General features: G+C 35.4%; 5 protein-coding genes and 1 long non-coding RNA gene across 7 annotated transcripts; 2 read left to right on the top strand and 4 right to left on the bottom strand.

Moving 5' to 3' along the window:
- Positions 1 to 368: 368 nt before the first annotated feature.
- LOC124456313 lies at positions 369 to 1697 on the bottom strand. The gene is made up of 3 exons (XR_006952215.1): positions 1269 to 1697; positions 1127 to 1157; positions 369 to 1002 (listed from the first exon to the last, which is right to left on the bottom strand). It is a non-coding gene; the product is annotated as an uncharacterized LOC124456313 (long non-coding RNA).
- A 1370-nt stretch (positions 1698 to 3067) lies between these two features.
- On the bottom strand, positions 3068 to 4163 carry LOC124456310. Its single transcript, XM_047006788.1, has 2 exons — positions 3874 to 4163; positions 3068 to 3610 (listed from the first exon to the last, which is right to left on the bottom strand). The coding sequence occupies exons 1-2, from the start codon at positions 4038 to 4040 to the stop codon at positions 3181 to 3183; spliced, it is 597 nt and encodes a 198-aa protein (XP_046862744.1). The 5' UTR covers positions 4041 to 4163; the 3' UTR covers positions 3068 to 3180.
- A 212-nt stretch (positions 4164 to 4375) lies between these two features.
- LOC124456306 lies at positions 4376 to 5631 on the top strand. Of its 2 annotated transcripts, none has more exons than XM_047006784.1 (5): positions 4376 to 4765; positions 4836 to 5007; positions 5076 to 5224; positions 5295 to 5495; positions 5586 to 5616. In XM_047006784.1, exons 1-4 carry the CDS (start codon positions 4438 to 4440, stop codon positions 5453 to 5455), a joined length of 810 nt encoding a protein of 269 aa, XP_046862740.1. In that variant the 5' UTR covers positions 4376 to 4437; the 3' UTR covers positions 5456 to 5495; positions 5586 to 5616. The 2 variants fall into 2 exon arrangements, with proteins under 2 accessions (XP_046862740.1, XP_046862739.1); XM_047006783.1 differs by having other exon boundaries at positions 4377 to 4765; positions 5583 to 5631.
- Positions 5632 to 5720: 89 nt separating this feature from the next.
- LOC124456307 lies at positions 5721 to 6824 on the bottom strand. The gene is made up of 3 exons (XM_047006785.1): positions 6427 to 6824; positions 5981 to 6235; positions 5721 to 5894 (listed from the first exon to the last, which is right to left on the bottom strand). Exons 1-3 carry the CDS (start codon positions 6711 to 6713, stop codon positions 5729 to 5731), a joined length of 708 nt encoding a protein of 235 aa, XP_046862741.1. The 5' UTR covers positions 6714 to 6824; the 3' UTR covers positions 5721 to 5728.
- Positions 6825 to 10009: 3185 nt separating this feature from the next.
- Positions 10010 to 11443, bottom strand: LOC124456305. The gene is made up of 2 exons (XM_047006782.1): positions 11378 to 11443; positions 10010 to 11187 (listed from the first exon to the last, which is right to left on the bottom strand). The coding sequence occupies exons 1-2, from the start codon at positions 11392 to 11394 to the stop codon at positions 10194 to 10196; spliced, it is 1011 nt and encodes a 336-aa protein (XP_046862738.1). The 5' UTR covers positions 11395 to 11443; the 3' UTR covers positions 10010 to 10193.
- A 1021-nt stretch (positions 11444 to 12464) lies between these two features.
- LOC124456304 lies at positions 12465 to 14725 on the top strand. The gene has a single exon (XM_047006781.1). It carries the CDS (start codon positions 12587 to 12589, stop codon positions 14162 to 14164), a length of 1578 nt encoding a protein of 525 aa, XP_046862737.1. The 5' UTR covers positions 12465 to 12586; the 3' UTR covers positions 14165 to 14725.
- The last annotated feature ends 1040 nt before the right edge of the window (positions 14726 to 15765 follow it).

Below are 15765 nucleotides of genomic sequence, written 5' to 3'. Positions count from 1 at the left end.
TATAATGCATGTGTTTGCTAATTTTGCTATCGTTTATGAACAGGGTCGGATCCAGCTTCGTATATGAACTTAGGCACAATGTCGCACCGTTTGCGCGACTTTTCTAGGGGGGTCCAGGAGCATGTTCCCTCGGTAAAATTTTATAATTGGATTGCGAAAAACGCTATTTCCTGCATTTTTGCAGTTGGTTTTCTAAAATATTTATTACTGGAATGAGCTAACATTCTTGCTCATAAATCATCGATTTTTGACCGTTTCGCTCAATATCAGAGCTCATCAGCATGCCTAGGAAACTCGCAGAAAAATATGCTTTGAGGGCTTCCGACATGGACGGCCTGGTTCATTTCAAACTTAGCCTAAAAAAATTCTTTACGCTTCATCAACTTTTATATGGAATTTCATTTTATAATGGTCTAGTCCTACCTATATGCTGATTATTATGCAAACGATTTTATGTCAATTTATCAAATGAAGTTGTCAACAAAAAAAGCAAAAAAATGTTTGTAGATGTCGATCGTCCAGGTAAGTAAACTCCTGAGAACGATTGTTTGTGTTTATATTGACTGAGGTTAGCGGCAGTCATCTTTACAGTCAAGAGTTAAAAAAGGCATCAAAAACTTTCACTCCGAACTAGAAAGCTGGTTTAATTCTTCTTTTGTCTTTGTCTTTTGCAAAAAGATCTATAATCTTTTCTATATCTGGATTAATGTCCTGATGAATATGCAATAAAGCAAGCCCATTTAACCTGTCAGCAGCCATATTACTTCTTGTATAGTTCTTTAATCTTCGCAAAGCATAGAACGACCTCTCGCACTCACAAGAAGTGACTGGAATAGTACCTAAGATCTTTAACAATACTTTTATGTTCTCAAAGCCTGGAAAATTTACCTACTTTAAAGTAGAACAGACATTTTCAGGAAGACACGTTGTAGAAGACGATTCCCAGTATTTTTGCAAGAGATCAAGTTCACAGCCTAAAGCCATTGGATTTGGAAGATCATCCTAGAACAAAGAAGAAAATGAATAAAATTTTTCCATCCAAGAAACACCACAAGAAAGACACAAAAGTAACTTGGATGGAATTAAAAACAAGCCATAATATATGCTAGTTGCAGATGAATCAAACCTTTTTTCTAACTCAGAACACAAGTGATCATCTAAAGGAATGGTAATTGTTTTATTGAAGTAATCAGACACAGATTCTGACGGAACATTACTTCTAATTGTCTGACGACCACAAGTTCTAGGTTTTTCTCTTCAACACCCACCTTTTCTGCCATCATCAATGCAATACTGTACCAGTTAGCATGATAAACATCGACTTCATTTCTTACAGTTCTCGACAATTTTTATAATGCCTCAATCAAGTTCAAACCGTCAGCAATATCATTAGTAGAACACTGAAGTTACTGAGTAACTGGAAGAGTAAGATCAAAAATACATCTAGTTATTACGAGTGCTGCAATAAAATCAAAAGATGTCAACAGATGTAGCAGAGGGGAAGCTTTACTAGAGGTCTCACGATTACACTTGCCTTCAACGTTAAAACTCATTTCTTCCAAGGAAAAAACAATGGCAACATACAGTTCTTCAAAAGTATCTAACCTAGTAATACGATTAACCCATCTTGTCTTACAAGCACTTTTCAACCTCTTTTTTGCAGAATCTGGACAGTGCACTCCAATGCATTTCTCTAAAATTAGTTGTCTGCCCTGGAAAGAGTTGAAAAAGTTAGCAACTTCCTTCACATGTTTCAAAACATTTCTTACATACTGAAAAGCACAAGTCCCACAAATACTAAGATTTAATCTGTGACTGAAACAATATGTGTAAATGGCTTTCTCATTCAAATTCTTAATCGTTGCAGCAAGACCATTAATGCATCCAGCAACAGCACCATCATACCCCTGCCCACGACAGTCCTAAATGTCCAAATTCAACTCTTCGTTTAAACATTTCAAAATCACAGATGCAAGGTCCTTCCCAGATATATGTTGAACTCCTCGTAAACAAAACGCAAAACCAAAGACATCTGTTCTTTATTAGAAATATCACATGTTTCGTGAGCAATCAATGCATAAAACGTGCTCTTCTTTACTTCAACTAGAAGCTGCTCAGTGATGAATTGACCACAACACCTAATTAACTCATTCTGAGTAGTTTTAGAAATGTAGGAGGCATTTTTATCATGATGCTTAAGATGCGTTTCCAAAATGGTGTCCCCTGCACGAACACGGAAGTTTAATAATTCAATAAAATTACCTACATGCTTTTCAGAATATTCACCAACTTCAGGATGTTACTGAAAATCATCCCGATGACCTCTAAGTGGGAACTGAATGCGACCTGCAAGAATGATGGTATCAACTACTAAAATTAATTTTTTCCTATTCTCTGAAATCTTTTTCTTTAAGTTACTGTCAATCATGACGTTTATTGGCTGGCTTTTATCGGAACTCTGATCCAAGATGTCCTTAAGAAGAGCAGAAGTGTGAACATCAAGACCTGATGATGTACTTATAAGCCTTTTTATTGCACTTTTCGCATCAGGCCAATGTACTATTGGCTCAGAAAAAATATTTTAATTCGACTGTTTTTGGAGGGAAACCTATCACCAAACAAAACACATGGTAAGCAAAAAGCACCATTAAGACTTGGAGAATACGAAAATCAAAGATAATCCTTCAGCCAATCATGTCGAAAGGACCTACATGCAAAATTCATAGCATTCATCAGGTACGAATACATTCTTCACAAGATTTTCAATTTCATGAATTTCCATACCTCTCACCTTTTCTCTATAAAAACCAACATCATATGGATATCTAGTCAAACCAGCATTTGCAGCTTTATTATCTGGTAATTGCAATGTAGAAAATGAAATAGAAGAAGAAGCATCACAAGGAACCAAAGAACTACTGTGAGATATATTACATGGATGAGCCTTAGATGTCATAGTTGTCTCAGTAGGACCAGAAGGTGTAAACCTCAACTTTGTTTGTATACTGGGTTTTTTAGCTTGTGACAAGTGACTACTTCCCTTTTTTTTAGTTTCCTTCCCACCAAGTATCAAAGATGCATAATGATTGTGTTTGAATGCATTTTCTTGAGGAGCTAAGCCTTCAAAGCAAAACAAAACTCGCAAATAATTACTAGTGGAAGCACAAGCCCTAGATAGAATTAGAGGTTCAATTCTTTGTTTAAATAATAAATTCCACCTATAAGCACTAGAGTATATGTCAGGATAATAAGAAAAAATGCCACAGGATGTAACTGAAGAGAGTGCCACAAACAAACAAACACAGTCCATGCCATATCTTTTTCATTTAACACAGCTTCTGCCCTGACCAGTTCAGCAACAGAGCAACCACTTCCAGCCCTATCAATAGCTTCAAAAGAGACTGACATGGCCACCATGCTTGAGATAGAATCAAAGTGTTTGTTATGCTGAGTTTCAAAAAGATTTGAAAAACATGGATGTTTTGCATAATAATCAGCATATAAAAATAATTCTATAGTGGTCATCAGCCTCAAAATAGTCACCACAGAGTTGTCACCAACAAGTAGAATTGACAATGAACTATAGAAGTAGTTGCCATTTGTAGCAGATCTGAAATAATGTTATGTAAATTTCAAATATCATGCTTCAGTTCATTTTTGTATATCTTATCTTAAGTATACTACTGAACACATCAAGAAATAAATCAATAGAAACGTTTTAAATATGATCGAAATTCGAAAATTTGTTTTGTTTGGCATCACATAAATAAACCACAAATGACAAATCCATCGGGCATCACATAAAGTCAATTTGTATTTGCTTATATATTCTTGTGTAAGCATGCATGCATAGCATGTCATAAGTTTTCTAACCTTAAGGCAACCAAATTTGTGTTCTTTGTCTTGGCACTCTGCGGTATGTAAAATTCGGCATTGATATTTCGGAAAATATCAACACTGAGATGATCCAACAAATTATCGTTGGTAACAATGCTTTTGACTTTCAGGCAATCCAACATCTCTCCGTAGAGTTGAGCCATAAAAGTCTCATCTTTCCTCGTGAAAGCATCTTTGACTCAATCAGTGAAAGATGCCATGCTTCTCATTAATATTGTTGGTTTTGAAGCTCAAAGGTAAAACCTCGGCTATCAACAATCTTAAAGTGCTTATCTCACAATTTTTTTTTCGAATTTTCTGATTGAGGTAAAAAAATCATTGTAAAAGTTACTTTACAATTTTCTGATTGATGGCTTCGTTTATGAGATAAATGCGTTTCTTTTCTCAAAATCAGCAATAATGAAGAAAATTGCTGCGCGTTCAATTTGCTTGATGAGAGCCTGAATCGAGAAGTATGTGACGTAACATAAGGACAGGAGTATTTCTGAAGTGTGTCTTTTGCTATAATTTCTACTTTATTTACTACGGCTCTGCATCAAAATGCCTGATAGATGTGCAGTTTTCGGCTGTTCAAACCGAGCAAATTCTGCGGAAAGAATTTCTCTTCACCGCATACCATTTTACGGTGATGAGCGTCCTGAAGCGAAGCGAAGACGTAAAATCTGGGTGAATGTTGTTGCAAGAAAACGCGCTCGATGGACACCGACTAAGTATTCGGCTGTTTATTATTGTGATGGCAAAGTAATTTGGGCAAAGTTCAAATCTTTCCTGAGTCACATAGTAGACAAGCACACCAATTTGGATAATCCACTGTTTTCAAGTTGTTTTCATGGCCCTGATATTAAACCAAGGGAATATTTGTTAGAAGGTTTGTGAAGGCATTATTTAAAGATAACTTCCCTAACAGTTTATCATCATTCTTAATTGTAATGTTTAAGGTTCAGTTGCTCATGAAAAGCTTAGTGCTAAATTGTTAAATCCACAGCTGATGAAGTCAATTCACCAGGCTTCACCAGTTGCTCAAACAAGTTGTTTGGAAGGATTCCATTCTGTCCTGAATCATTTTGCTCCAAAAATGATTCATTATTCCTATGTTGGAATGTATTGCAGGTGGGCGAAAATTTCCAATATGACAATGTTAGTTGTTTTGCAACTTCCTCAAGTCTTTATTGTTTAAGACACATTTTGGCATCCATCCACTTCAACAACAACTTAAGGCGTGATGTAAAGATGAAGAATGATGGCACTTTCCAAATAAATGTAGTGTATCCAAAGTTTAAAAATGGTGAAGGAACTGTGAGGGATGTCAGAGTTAAGTCCAAATTTGGTAAGTTGTTGCTAAATGTGTTGCTTTGCATCATTTCATAGTATTGAATATGACAATAATTTCTTTTTAGAGTATGTGGATGAATTATTTGAGAGTGTGATGCTGTCAATAAAAGACAAAGACGCATTATCAAATTCACAAAATCTTTTGAAAGAAATGTCCCCACCATCAATGAATGTCATGCTGCAAAAGCAACCCAGAGCTGAGGTGTTACTAAAACAGGTCCGTTGAAAATGCATTGTGGTCAATGATGTCCCTCCCTCAATTCCAGGTAATTAATAATGATTATATAAGATGTGGTAGCTAAACATGGTTTGAAAATCATTTTAAATAATGAAAATGTTTTGTTTCATGCCAGCAGCTACCAGTGTGCCATTCAGCTGTCAGTCAAAGTGGCAGTTTCAAAAGAAAAAGTCAGCCAAAATGTTTGACATGCAAGAAGCCAATGAAAGGTCACAAACATGTGGCAGAGTGCCCAAAAAATAGGAAAACTTAATTTTCACATCACTCATTTATTTCATTTTCTTCGTACCCTCTAAATTCCAACTTTTTATCATTAAATTTTGATCTTATTGCATGGTATGCACATGCTGGTAATGGTCTTCTTTCTTCTCCTAAGCATCCATAAATCATAGATGTGAATTCTCTGTATGCAACACATTGTAAAAACCTGAATATAAAGCCAAATCATTACTAATGTGTCATAACACTAAAATATACTTAAATACTGGGAAATAACATAATATGCTATCATACATGTTTTCAGATCCTGTTTCTCTGTATCGTCTTTGTTCTCTGGTTTTGTATTTCCTAGCAGCCATTTTTAGCGACCACTTTTCCAAACAAACTGGTCTGAAACCTGGGTGTAGAGTGACACAACATGGAATAGTTGACAGATCTGCCAGAACCGACTGGTGTGTTAAGCTTTCAGCTACAGACTTAAGTTCTTGGCAGCACCAGGCCTCTAGAGGATTCTGAAGAAGTGTAACTTGACAAAAACCACACTTGCACCTGATCAATAAAGAAAATCACATTAAAAATTGTAATCGAGCATCTTTTAACAATTTTTACCCAAAAGTAAATAAAAAGCGATGGTAATCTTGAATAGAAAATTGCACGTTTATGTCTATATTTCATAACTTGAAACCTGAATTGAAATACATTTCATAAGTTGAATTGAAATTAGAAATTTTATTACTCACCAAGAACTCAACTCAACTGTGTGATCAAGTCTTTTTTGTAGCATTTCAAGTTGCTTTTTATGTTCATTTGACTTTTCCACGTAGTCTTCATACCATGCTTGTTCGGCCATTGGTTCATCAGCGTATAGATAGGACTCGGACTCGCCGTGATTTTCATCTATTATATTATATTCCTGGTCATTAATGTTCCTTGTTTCATCTTCGATGACATAACCGGGAATATAATCATACTCCGAATCACATTGCGAACTATGAGAGCTTTCCGAATCAGAATTCAACTCCGCCATCTAATCGTTGATAACAAGCGCTTGACTTGTTCCTTAAGTTACGTCACAGAGACTTGATCCTACGGTGGCTCACAAGGGCCACCACACAAAATAAAAATATTAATACACACACAAAATAAAAATACACACACAAAATACATTATACACACACAATATAAAAATACACACACAAAATAAAAATACACACACAAAATAAAAATACACACGCAAAATACATTATACACACACAAAATAAAAATACACACAAAATAAAATACACACACAAAATATGATTGCGGGCGCTTGCAGTGTCGGATGGTCTGACTATCATATTATCAGTTTGTAATCAGATATGTGTAATTTACTAATTGTGATTTTAAGATGTGGTCGACTTGTCGTCGTATTTAACTGTTTCAACTGCGAAACATTTGAAATTACATTTGGAAAGGAATCGAAAGCAAGCTCTTGCATAATCCTGGCATAATTATGTTTTGTGCCAACTGTGGTGCACAATCACTTGACGAAGCTTCTTTTTGTCACAAATGCGGTGTGCGTTTGGGAAGATTAACTTCTTTGCCAAAATGTTCTGAAGCGTCAATGACGAGTAGCGTCTCTTCAAGCAGTTGCCCTTCGAGCTCTGCAAGTCCGTTAACTTCAACTTCAAGTACCCCAAAGCTGTTTATAACAAATACAGGACAGGCTAGAGCAATAATGTCCTTTCAAAGACAACACATTAACCTTAATTTTAACCAGAATACGGGGAGCAATATCGTAAGCAACTTTGAAATAATTGATCACAGTGAAATCAGTGAATTTTGTTATATACTCTGGAAGTTGGAACCATTAGAACTTTGAAAACAAATGCGATCAATTACGAGCAATTCCGAGTAAGCCGACACTGCAAGCGCCCGCAATCATATTTTGTGTGTGTATTTTTATTTTGTGTGTGTATTTTTATTTTGTGTGTGTGTATTTTGTGTGTATATATTTGTGTGTATTTTATTTTGTGTGTGTATTTTTATTTTGTGTGTGTATTTTTATTTTGTGTGTGTATTTTTATTTAGTGTGTGTTTTTTTATTTTGCGTGTGTATTTTTATTTTGTGTGTGTATTAATATTTTTATTTTGTGTGGTGGCCCTTGTGAGCCACCGTATGATCCAGGCCCTATGCCAATTATCAACTTTTACTGTCAAATTTCATATTTGATCAATAATAATTCGAAAACAATGCAGCGCATGAAAAAATTGTAATATAAGTTTTAGATTACTTTTGAAGAAGCAATAAGAAAATTCGAAAAAAAAATGAGATAAGCACTTTAATCTGCGCTGAATTTCAGCAAAAACGGCGGCTCGTTAGTCAGCACAACGGCAATAAACCAATCAAGAGACAGATTTTAGTCTCCAAATTCAGCACAATTAGGCCCGGTTCAAACGTCGCATTTTACATGCGCCGAATCAAATCTGAGTTTTAGTCGACTAAAATAGTTTTATGCGTAGTTTGATTCAGACGTCGAATTTAATAGTCGCATTTATTATAGTTATGCTTCCACTTTTTCATGTTTATTCATTTTCTTGTACTAATTTCCTAAAATGGCGGACAGGAAAATGTTGAGTTTGTGCATTTCAAATATGATTCGTGTTAATAGGAGAAGGCGAATATTGATGCATGTTGCAGCAAATAAAGTATTAGAAAGGAGACGGCGGCTTCTGCAAATTTTCCATATTTTGCTACTGTTAATTGGTCAAAAATATGCCTTCATACGTAGCCCTCTTTATCGATCTTGTCGAAGACATGATAGAAATTCCGGCTGGTGGAAGAAAGTTTGGAGTGTTTATTCTGATTTTCGTTTCAAAAAAACATTTCGTGTATCTCGAGGAACCTTTCTTTTTATTTTAAGTCGTATTCGACCTATACTTCAAAAGCAAACTGTCACAGAGGAACCCATTTCTCCGGAGGAGAGACTTGGTATATGCCTTTACAGATTGGGACGAGGAGATTACTTTTACACCATCGCTGAGATGTCAGGAAGAGGAGTATCAACGGTGAGCACCATTGTGCAGCAGGTATGTCAACTTCTCGTTGAATACTTATGGCATGAAACAGTTTCAAAACATGCCGAAATGTCAGACTGATTTCGAGAAAAAATCGTGGACATGGAAGAATTATGGCAATTTCCTGTAGCTGGGCTGCTTTGGATGGTTGTCATGTTCCTATGAAATGCCCCCGGTGGTCTTCAAGCGTGCAAAGAATATCATAACTACAAGAATTTTTATTCCATTGTTTTAATGGCCTTGGTTGATTCTAACTACCAATTTGTGTGGGTAGCTGCGGTTTTCCTGGGAATTCCCATGATGCTATCATCTTCCAGTCTACAAACTTGTGGAATTCAATTCAAGAAGGCATGATACCAAGCATGCACAAACATGTTGACAAAGTTGAAATACCACCATTAATATTGGCTGACTCAGCCTTTCCACTTCGTAACTGGTTAATGAAACCGTACTCAAATGCTGTACTTAGTCCCATACAAAAATACTTCTACAGACTAAGTAGAGCACTAATGGTAACTGAATGTGCTTTTGGGCAACTGAAAGGGATGGCGAGTGCTCTTAAGGAAAAATGAAGGCAACATGGACCATGTTCGCATTTCGGTTCTTGCATGCATGGTTCTTCACAATATTTGTATCATGCGAGGAGATACAATTTCTAAAAAGCTGGACCTGACATTTAACCCTGACAACAACGAGAGAAGAGACAGAGAAGAAGTACGAAAACTGTTGCAAATGAGAAAATGTCAAAACCCCAGATGTTTCAAAAGAAAAAAAATTAGAAATGCACTATCTGGTAAATTGTGGACAGAAAAGGAAACTGGGAAAGTTTGTTGACTTAATACTGAAGCAGTATGTTTCATGAGTGGAAAACTTTCACAAATTGGTTAACTTTATTACCTTATTAAAGTGTTTTGTATGCTTGTATGTTATATATTATTTGATGTTAATGTTAGTTAATGAGATGACACAATTAGTGTCCTGTTGGATATTAATAAACACGAAGACAACTTGATGTGTAGTAGTGATTTGAGCTATTGTATCTTTTCACAACCTACATATTTTGTTTTACAAGCATTTTATGTATTATCCAAGACTAATGCATTTATGACAATAAAAGATACAATGCTTTTATAAACCTGTTTCACTATTAATAATTTTTAAATACCAATACCATACAAACTGCAATTGACAAACAAAAAACTAAAATATCTTTGACACTAGAATAGAAATGGCATTGATATAATGCAACATAACTGAATGAAAACTCAACAAAATTAACTGTATAATAGTTCAAAGTATTTGGTGTTCCTTATGAAGCTCTTCAACTAAAATGCCATTGCCATATACAAAAAGTATACAACAAACTACAAATAATCTGAACTGATGAAAGTCTCAATGCTAATCAACTTTGTCTAAACCATTTTTTAAGCAATGAGTAATAGTTATATAATTATAATTTCTCATATATCTTTCTATCATAATAACCTTGAGCTGATGTACATGGTGTGAAACTTGATTGTGTGAAAGATGCAACTGGTTGCAGAGGAAATCCTTGTTGACTAAATGTGTTTGAATCATATGTGCCATGGTACTGGCTGTAGTTTGCAACCATTTGTCCATTGTCAAAACTGTGTATATTACCAGAGAGAGGATTTGATTTGCTTGACTGCTGTTGGCAATTATCACCACATGTGTTCAACAGCTGAATCAGTTTCAATTCATGTTCCCGTGATTTGTCCATCTCTTCTCGCAAGAAGTTAAGCATTTCTTTTGATGAATCATTGCGTATGGTTTCTTTAATGAGTCCTACTACTTCCACCACAGCATCCTCAAGCTTCTGCTTTGTATTGCATCTTTTCGTTTTTTTAATAGGAACAAAAAGCCTACCATCATCTTTTTCTTCCAAAGATCTTAACGTTTCATCATCATCTAAAGCTTCAGAATTAGATGGACTTGGCGATGCTCCAAAAGTATCTGGCTCTATGGCCAGACCTGGATTACAAGAATCTCTGGTCTTTACTACAGGATACAATGCTTTAAACCAGTCCCCAAGACCACGACTCTCTTGAAAACGTTTGATTCCAGATGCATTTTTAATTGTAAGCGCAGCATGCTTACAGTCACTAACACATTTCTTGAATTTTGTACGTAACTGCTTTAAACTGAACTTAAACTCGCTACCTCTTGCTAAAGCTCTCTTTTTCAGTTCTCTTAAAATTTCCCCATAAATCTCACTATTTCGTTGGCACTTTGTATTTGTGAATATAAGTTTTCTTTTGTAATAATCACTGTTCACAACGATGTCAATTAAATCATTTACATCATCAGGGTTCCAAGTAGACTTACGGCCAGATCTCTTTTTTCTCTTTTCATCAATTTCTTTCAAATCACTATCGTCATTTGACTGATCAAGTATATCATGTTCAAACTCATCATATTCCACACTAAAAAGAAACAAAGTTAAATTAAATTTAACATGATTTACTCATTCAATTTTTTGTAATTAATCAAAATTTCAAACTATCGACCATGCAAAGAACAGATAATAAATAAAATGCTCAATGATACTATAAAATACCATAGCATATTTACATACCATAAATGGATTTCATACTTCATAACTTACATACATACCTTTCAGTTGGACCCATAACTTCGCCTTCGGTGCTCTCACAAGAGGACAGTCCAAACGAACGTATGCTCGCCCGAAAGATGAACTCCTACCACTTTCTTGATCGACTTCCTCACTAATCTTTTCATGAAAACATGCATCGCAACGAGAAACCGCTCGTCCTGCTTTCCAACCAACACTCTTCGTCGTCTTCAAAATAGAGCACCTTGCACATATAAATTTTTGCACTTTAAACAAGTGTATTTTGTTAAACTTGTGCAAGAAATACAAGGGCCATTAGCATCACTCGCTGCCGCCATTTTTATAACTTTGCGCATGGCATTTAGCATGGAAATAATTGATTTTGCTTAGAAATATTTTAAAATAAATTATGCATTAAATTCGGCTCATGTAAAATGCGACGTTTGAATCAACGTCGAATTTTCGTCGCATATTCGACTAACTCAGTCGAATATGCGACTAAAGTCGCATTAAATTAAAATCCGTCGAATTTAATTGATTCAAACGTCGCATTTTACATGCACATAATTCTTGCATTTGATTCGGCGCATGTAAAATGCGACGTTTGAACCGGGCCTTAAAGGCCTGCTGACTCTGTGCGGGTTAGCTATGGGTATTTCTCCCGCAAGTGAATTATAAGTATTTTTAGCCACTTGATCCCTTAAACCATGCTTAATCCAGTTCTTGGAAACAATAACATTGTTCAGTGAGTGCACGTTGTTGCACAAATTTCTCATATTCTTTCCCCAACCCTGACAATAGTTTATTTTTCTAATGCTTCCGTTGTGAGGCACAAAAAATTTATATGATTTTAGAATAAAGAATTCATGATCATCCACACATCGAAACAAACTACACCCTACCTAGACGAGATTCGAACCTGCAAACGACGCATAGAAAAATGCTCTTGGTCCTTTCGACCCATATGTTCCGTTCCACCCCCTGCAAATTGTTTTTAATTTGAATTAACGCCGTTTAAAATTTGATTAATTTTTTTTCGCTGCTGTGCAGCATTTAACTTCGTCACGTGCTGAATGTGACGTAGTTCCAATCCGCCCCTGTTTATGAATCATGATCCGCTAAGGAACTTCTAAGAATCGTGTCGCAATTTCTCAAACTTGATTATTCAAATAAAAGTGAATGAGAGATCTGCATTTTGGGACAATTAATGAATTATTTTCATAGATTAGTCGGTTGAACATACTTAAAAGATGCTGGAGGAAATAATTGGGTTTGCCTTGTCGATTTGTTCACTCTTCGTTTCGGATATACCGAGAGTGACTTCCAATACGGAAACTTTACAAGACAGTTGTAGTTTTGAGTTTAGAGATGTGGACGATGATGCACAAAATACTTTTATTAACAAAGAGTACGACGACAATAATTACGATGAAATGATAAATGAAAATTTTGGAAGTGAGGCAAATCAGTGCGTAACTAATTTTGATTATTGTGAAACCCGTAAAAAAGCTTGGAAGTCATTTTGGAAATGTTTGTGGATAAACTTTAGCATCATTGTAGCCATAATCATCCCTATTGCGTTTGCTATAACGCTTGTTTACGTGGCAATGAATACGACCAACAGTTGTCGACAATGGCAGAAAAAGAACAACACGCTACCGTTGTATGTAAAGCGTGCTCACGTCTTTGGTGGTTGCGTCAATTCGATATTGGTATATGCATGGTTTCCATTCACGATGATTTTATTATTCGGTTGGAATGAATTTAAAGCAAAGTTTTTATCCATAGTTTATCTAGGAGTAATCTTCTGCGAATTGGTTGTTATATATCACTTGATTTCGTTCCAGCTCAATGTTTACGATGTTCATAGCTACTACAGATATCCTACAGCTATTTTATTCAGCCTCTCGTTAGTATGCTCCTCAGTTGTCGTCGTTTACAACATTCGAGTAAACGAACCTTATATTCCATATTCCAACTGTCACATCATAACACTTGTTCTTATGGAATTTACATCTTGTCTTTCAGTTTCGTATTTATACAAGTATACTATCATTCCTGAGTTTAATAATGTTCGCCTGAACTTGTACAAATTCTTGCTTGCTACCACAGCACCACTGCTAGCGCTTATTCCCACAGTGCTTTGCAGGCATATGGCGTTGAGAAAAAGTTCCGAGGTCGTTCATCCTGGTCGTAGTTTTGTTTTGGTGTACGTAATCCGAGGTGGAGTTATATTTCTTTATAGGACAATGCAGACAAACGTGAAAAGCATTTGGCTTTTCATCGGTCTTTCATTGTTTTCAGCGGTTTTGAACTTTTTAAAAAGGGCAACCCAAAAACTACGCTTCAACTTATGGAAACAAATGGTTTTAGCTTTAAACAAATTCTGTTGTTTTCAAAGATTACAGGTTTTACCATGGAACACAGCTCATGCCAGACGATTAAAGGCTGATTTAGAAATTCAAGATATACTTTTCGAATACAACACCCTCATTTTGAGTCAAGCCTACTTCATTTCCTATCAGCTTCAAAGTTTTAACATTGCCACGGAGCCAATGTTACATAAGTTCCTGAAAAGGATTGCGATCGGTGTTACCATCGATTTCATCTTTAACTGTCTGTCCAACTATGTTCAAATGTTTTACTACAACATTCCTATAGGCCGCGTGTGGAAAAAATACTGGAAACGACATTTGTTGGCCAATCTAGTTGTTGTGTTTACTATTATCGCTAATTTTAGCAAAGCTTTCGAATCTGTGTTTCGATCGTACTTTGAAGATACTGGAGAGAGTTCCATATACGTTATTAAGAACTGTTCGTTGTTTTAGTTTAGAAATTCATACAAATATATCTTTACGATTAACGAGGATTGTTTTCGTAAGTACTAACAACTATGACTACGACGCCTTGAAGTAGATTACAGATCAAATCACCCGGACGAGGAAATTTCCCAACCTGTCGATGACAAGGGATTACTTAATTAGTTATCTATGGTTTTAATTGGTAAAAGCGTAGTCAATGGGAGTTTTAAGGCGTACAATTGTTTTTCATGATTGCCTAAAGTGCCGTGAGAATAATATTTTTACAACGTGCAAGTGGTACGTATAAATAAAAATTTCAACCGTTTGAATGGTTTACAGTTACAGTAACATTTTGACAAGTCGACTACGACTCGTGTCATTCCCTGAAACGGTCAAACTTCGTACTCGCAGTTGTACTCTTGCTAAAGCTATCTTGCGTTGTTCGCGATGTCGAAGAATGTGGTTGAAAAATAAATTTTCGTTTGTGACATGTTGACGCTATACTACAATAGTACATATTTATAATATAGTATTAATAAATGAGAGTGGAAATTTATGGAATACTAATTATGTGAAAGTCTAGACATATCAAAGGTGTTTTGTGGTTGTGAATGTTTGACCATCCATAACCTTGTGGGTGATTAGAAATAATTGTTTTGGACAGCTCGAGATCACTAGGTTATCAAGTGGAAAAAATAAAAACCCAGGGTAACAATGATTTGAGAAGTAAATAACGATACGTACGCGTGTGTCACCATAAAATGAGCTTGAAGTATAGAGAGCGCATGACTGGATCCTCTGGATGCTATGTACGTAATGGTCGTGCAGTTTGAACACAAATATAAGTATTTATATAATAATAATCGTCAATACAGTACTGTTGATTATTGTTATTATCACATAATATTGCCAACCTAAATTACATAGATTTAACAAACCTTAAAATTATAAATTGCACTAAGTTATTATAACAACTTTCAGCAGGATGCGCTTAAACTGAATATGACAATAATCACAGCAAACAGTACTTTTTGTAGGCTTAGAGCCAACTCACAGTAAAGTTTGATGGAAACAGGAAGTCAGCTTCATACGTTCTTGTGGTTTGATAAAGTCCGTGCAACATGCATTGCCTTGCTCGTTTTGTAAAATTTCGTAAAATTGAATTGTATATAGTCAATTAAACCAACAAATATTTTAAAATTATTGGATGAGGTTTAGCATGATTGATGATATCAAGAATTATTCAGACCGAGGTCAATGTTATCTGCAGAAGTAAAGAGGACACATTAATCGAGATCTGAATAATTCTTGATATCATGGGAAAGTCGAATTCAATAATTGTTTTATTATATATCTGAACTAACTGAAATATTATTAAAACACAACAATGTAGAGCATTTTTTAAAGCTTCTTTACTTTGTCCTTGTCAGATGCTTTTTTCTAGTCCTTCTGCTTTAATTAAATATGGTCGTAAATATGTTTAAAGCCAACATATTGCTATTGAAAAAACATTTGTTTTGCAAGTGGGCTTTGTATTCTCTGCTTGTGTACATATGTTACAATGTATTTAATTGGTTTCTGTTTCGTACTAAATGTATGGTTAGGCCAGGATAAGGAGAGTTTTTGCA

This window comes from Xenia sp. Carnegie-2017, unplaced genomic scaffold (genome assembly GCF_021976095.1).
Source record: "Xenia sp. Carnegie-2017 unplaced genomic scaffold, XeniaSp_v1 HiC_scaffold_45, whole genome shotgun sequence".
NCBI lineage: Eukaryota > Metazoa > Cnidaria > Anthozoa > Malacalcyonacea > Xeniidae > Xenia > Xenia sp. Carnegie-2017.
The sequence above is the reverse complement of the archived record's forward strand: the minus strand, read 5'-3'. Positions and strand labels throughout refer to the sequence as shown.

Coding starts and splice junctions, on each gene's coding strand:
- LOC124456310 (XM_047006788.1), bottom strand. CDS start 4,040: ATGGCTCAACTCTACGGAGAGATGTTGGATTGCCTGAAAGTCAAAAGC. Junction 3,611..3,873: donor ACAAATTTGGTTGCCTTAAG/GTTAGAAAACTT, acceptor ACATTATTTCAG/ATCTGCTACAAATGGCAACT.
- LOC124456306 (XM_047006783.1), top strand. CDS start 4,438: ATGCCTGATAGATGTGCAGTTTTCGGCTGTTCAAACCGAGCAAATTCT. Junction 4,766..4,835: donor AAGGGAATATTTGTTAGAAG/GTTTGTGAAGGC, acceptor GTAATGTTTAAG/GTTCAGTTGCTCATGAAAAG. Junction 5,008..5,075: donor TATGTTGGAATGTATTGCAG/GTGGGCGAAAAT, acceptor TTATTGTTTAAG/ACACATTTTGGCATCCATCC.
- LOC124456307 (XM_047006785.1), bottom strand. CDS start 6,713: ATGGCGGAGTTGAATTCTGATTCGGAAAGCTCTCATAGTTCGCAATGT. Junction 6,236..6,426: donor ACAGTTGAGTTGAGTTCTTG/GTGAGTAATAAA, acceptor TTTATTGATCAG/GTGCAAGTGTGGTTTTTGTC. Junction 5,895..5,980: donor GAAACAGGATCTGAAAACAT/GTATGATAGCAT, acceptor CTTTATATTCAG/GTTTTTACAATGTGTTGCAT.
- LOC124456304 (XM_047006781.1), top strand. CDS start 12,587: ATGCTGGAGGAAATAATTGGGTTTGCCTTGTCGATTTGTTCACTCTTC.